Below are 4,414 nucleotides of genomic sequence, written 5' to 3'. Positions count from 1 at the left end.
GCCGATCCACTGCACTACTATCCACTAACAACTGGACTTGTACTGTGGCTCAGCACCATATACAAACCATGCACAAACTAAAGTCAGCACATAGTCTCGATCCAGCGACCTCCACGGCCATTAACATCACATGAGATGTTCCTCTGCGCCACCAGACCACCAGCAGCTCCAGGTGTCAACATGTGGACTTTGTACTGCAGAGTGTTTGAATGTTGAGCTGAAGAGATGGAGTTTTCTCATGAAGATGAGTAAATGAATAATTATGACAGTCTCCTTCATTGACATGTTTGGTTGGTCTTTGTTGATAAGATTGTTTATGATGATGATGAAAACTGTGCATGGTCTCGATCTCGCGACCACTGCGTTGACAGGCAAGGAACAACTCCATTACACCACGACGAGATGATACCAAAAAAAAAAAAAAATCGGGAGTGATGATCGTGAGAGGATCCTGGTGTTCAGGGACCAACAGACCCCTCAACCTTTTCTAGCATCATGAGAACAAACTAGATAGCTAGTTTGACTCCTTTTCCAGCTAGAGATCTAGAGGTCTAGAGGTCTAGAGGTCTAGAGATCTAGAGGTCTAGAGGTCTAGAGGTCTAGAGATCTAGAGGTCTAGAGATAGAGCCTATCTCAGTAACACAATGAACAGAAGAATTAAGAAATTAAACAACACCCTTTCTTGTAATTGGCGATTGGTATTTGTAGCTAGGACTGTCCTGATGGGTTGTGTGTGTGTGTGTGGAATCAGTAGCAGGTCCACACAGCTGATAATCAACTTTTTTTTTTTTTAACTTTATTAACACTTATGTACATATCAATACTGTTGTGCCTGGGGAATAAAAGTATAAATGCACAAAGAGTAAATAATGAGCATTTCTAAATGTTTTTCTGGGGTTCCCTTTGAGACCTCATTGATGTGTAGCCATGTGTGTATTCAGTAGGTTTATATATGACCAGTTCATTGTACCTGTACATACTAAAGCTATGGTCAACAATACATGTGTTTATGTATATCTGCAGGTATAGCATGATGCTGCTGATCTATGCTGTTTGGCTCTATAGCTAGTTTGGCTCATTTTCAGCTAGAAACAGACACATAGATCAGCACCGTGCAGATCTAGGCGTCTATTTCTAGCATAGACTCATACAGCATAGATCAGGTACTGTTTGACGGTGCTGATCAGTGCTGATCTAGGCAAGTGTTTCTAGCTGAACACACACAAGGGTAGTTTGTTTTTCATTGATGTGTAGCCATGTGTGTGTGTGTGTGTGTATATATATATATATATATATATATATATATAGTTTTATGACTGGCTAATTGCAACTGTACATACTAAAGTTATGGTCAACAATACATGTGTTTGTGATTCTATTCAATTTTTGTATTGGTATTTTTTTCTACCACAACTTGTGTCTGTCTATTGCATCTTTGCCTTATTGCTTGAGGACATCATCCACACAGGTGTCCAAAATAAAGATTAGGCTATAGTTAGAAAAAAGAAAGTATTTAGAGGTGACAAACTCTTTATTTTAATTCTCACACTGACACATATTGTAGACTGGAGAGAAATAGGGTAATATTGTTACCACTCCCCAGAACATTAAATCCTCACGACACCCTGACATGCACCAAAGAATTTAAGACGATTTAAAAGACACTTAAACTGCTTTTTATTTAACATCCTAACATACAGTCAACACTGAAAAGCTTTGAAAAAAAAGATGCACTTTCAGTCAAATACTCAAAGACACTGGATACAAATGTTTCCTCTGTCTCGTGTGTTATTGTTGCTTCTCTTTCAGTTCATTTATCCTGTTTTTATTCATGTGAACGATCCACATCCACACAGCAGGGGCTGCAGCTCCTGGTCCTGGTCCTCCTCTGTTGAAGCTGCAGCCTCCAAGTGAGGAGCAAACAGACAACCTGAGGATCCAGACCTTGGCTTAAAGTCACTGTCATATGATAAAAAAACTTCACTTCAAGTTGATGGAGAAGCTGCAGAGACGTGAAGATGTGGAAAGAGACGTTTTGATCCGTTTGAGTGTTGTAAACAGGAACACTTTGAATACACCGTTGCTCAGGTCGGTAAAATGTTTCCCTGAAGAAGAGAAAAGGAAACAGATCGCAATCAATAACACGCAAGTTCAGTTCAGCTGATCAACTTCCTGTTTCCACAGTGATGTACCTGTGTGTGTGTGTGTGTGTGTTTCAGTCCTCCTTCAGGTTGTCGATCAGCTCCTGCGTCTGCTGGGCCAGCCTCCTCTTCTCGGCCTGCTGCTTCTTCAGGGCCGCCTCTGCTTTCTTGCCCTGGTAGATCTTCACCCCGGCGAAGCCCAAACACAGCAGCAGCGTCTTCAGGGCCAGGATGTACAGGAGGACGGGGACATTGTCCAGAGCCTAGAGAGGAGGGGACGGACGGTAGATGATGAAGACAAAGTGACAAAAGTTGGAACTGTACAAGAGGGAATGAAGGAAGGGGAAAGAAAACTCTGGAAGAGCCAGGTGTCCTCTAGATGCCCCCCACCCCCCTTATTACTAGAGGCCCCAGCTGTCTAGATGGGGGGTGGGCGTTAATTTGGTCACACCATGTGCATTCTGTGCTCTGAAGTTGTAGCAGCTCTTATACAAAATTTGTATCACTTCACATTTACTAACCTATTAAACTGAATAAATACCCTTTACATGTGTCAAAGTCACCATATAGCCTATCCCTTTAATGCTCTTAGCTTAGCAGATAGATAGATAGATAGATAGATAGATAGATAGATAGATAGATAGATAGATAGATAGATAGATAGATGTGCATGCACTTGAACAAAGTTATGCATATATATTTTGGCTTTATGCTAAGCTATAGCTAACTAGGTGCATCTTTAATTTTTTTTTTCAATTTAGCACAGACTAGATAGATAGATAGATAGATAGATAGATAGATAGATAGATAGATAGATAGATAGATAGATAGATAGATAGATAGATAGATAGATAGATAGATAGATGTGCATGCACTTGAACAAAGTTATACATTTTGGCTTTATGCTAAGCTATAGCTAACTAGGTGCAGCTTTAATTTTTTTTTTCAATTTAGCACAGACTAGATAGATAGATAGATAGATAGATAGATAGATAGATAGATAGATAGATAGATAGATAGATAGATAGGTTTTTTTCAGACTTTTCAGATCACAGATTAAAAGAACAGCACTAAAACTAATAATTAATTGATTAAAGAAAAAAGAAACAAAGAAAGAGTTAATAGAGTTGGGATTTTGGCATTTAGCCCCAAACCTGACAGTTCAAAACTATTAAAAGATCAATACAGGACCTTCACATGACACATTTATAAACTATTTAACCGTTACTTTACTTCAGCATGCAGCTTAGAGCAAAGTTAGTTGTGACAGCTGACGTGAGACCTGACAGCTGCAGTCACGTTAGCATTATGCTAAAGTAGGTTACGACAAACTATGCGGAAAAAACGAGCCACACATGAAACAGCAGCTGTGTAGAAATAACGAAGCGTCTAATACGTCTGTTTAAAGGTGATATTTTATCTTCTTTACCTTCCAGTTGACCATGTTTGTCCTCTGTGGTGTGTGATGTGCTGCTTCACTTGCTCGCTAGCAGCCGGAGAAGTGCTGTTTGTATTTGTGAAGGAGTGGGCGGGGCTTGTAGTGGAGGACCAATCAAAATCTAGCCCCTGTTTGACGTAAAACTGTGTTGCGTTCAATGTCTCATGGAAACAACCGGTTGACTCAAATATCTCCCGTTACAGTTGACAAAAAGACCAATTAGTGATGCTCAACCGTTGTAACATTAATATACGTGCACACCAGAACGATATATATATGGTATATATGAATGTACATGTTAAGGTTAAATGTTTTTAATTTAATTCTTATGATTAAAGATTTTCAATACCTTGTATTCATACGTCCCCCTGTAGAACTTGAACGCATCATTGCTCCTGACAGTCCACAACCTGCATGAAGGTTCTAGCAACAGGCCTGCAGTAGGCAATGGATTTAAAGTTTTATTTCATCAATATAATGTGTTCATATAAGCTACTAAAGATGAAGTGCGTGTGTGTTTTACAGAGACACACAAACACCACAGCTACATTTTATGTTTATTGAAACTGAAGAATACAGAGATCAATAAATTAAGAGCAGATACACAGAGAAAGACTGAAACAGAAATGTGTCAACCAGTGTGTAAAAAATATAATAAATAAATAAATAAAATAATTTAAAATAATAATTTAAAAAAAAAAGAAAAGCAAACACAAGAAGCTGCCAACAATTTAAGGGTTTCTCTAAATTTTGCAGGTTTTACAGACTTTCCCAAAGAAAGAAATTCAAATATTGGCATGGAAATGATGATTAAATGTCCATTATACACAAAATA

The 4,414-nt window shown here is 38.6% G+C and overlaps 1 protein-coding gene across 1 annotated transcript; it reads right to left on the bottom strand.

Moving 5' to 3' along the window:
- Window positions 1-2,175: 2,175 nt before the first annotated feature.
- LOC146990936 (small integral membrane protein 11-like) lies at window positions 2,176-3,660 on the bottom strand. Its single transcript, XM_085803475.1, has 2 exons — window positions 3,571-3,660; window positions 2,176-2,404 (listed from the first exon to the last, which is right to left on the bottom strand). The coding sequence occupies exons 1-2, from the start codon at window positions 3,583-3,585 to the stop codon at window positions 2,216-2,218; spliced, it is 204 nt and encodes a 67-aa protein (XP_085659601.1). The 5' UTR covers window positions 3,586-3,660; the 3' UTR covers window positions 2,176-2,215.
- Between the last annotated feature and the right edge of the window lie 754 nt (window positions 3,661-4,414).

Source organism: Trachurus japonicus, chromosome 2 (assembly GCF_045865225.1).
Source record: "Trachurus japonicus isolate A0001 chromosome 2, Traja_1.0".
Lineage (NCBI taxonomy): Eukaryota > Metazoa > Chordata > Actinopteri > Carangiformes > Carangidae > Trachurus > Trachurus japonicus.
Note: the sequence above shows the minus strand (reverse complement) of the source record. Positions and strands in the feature narration are given on the sequence as shown.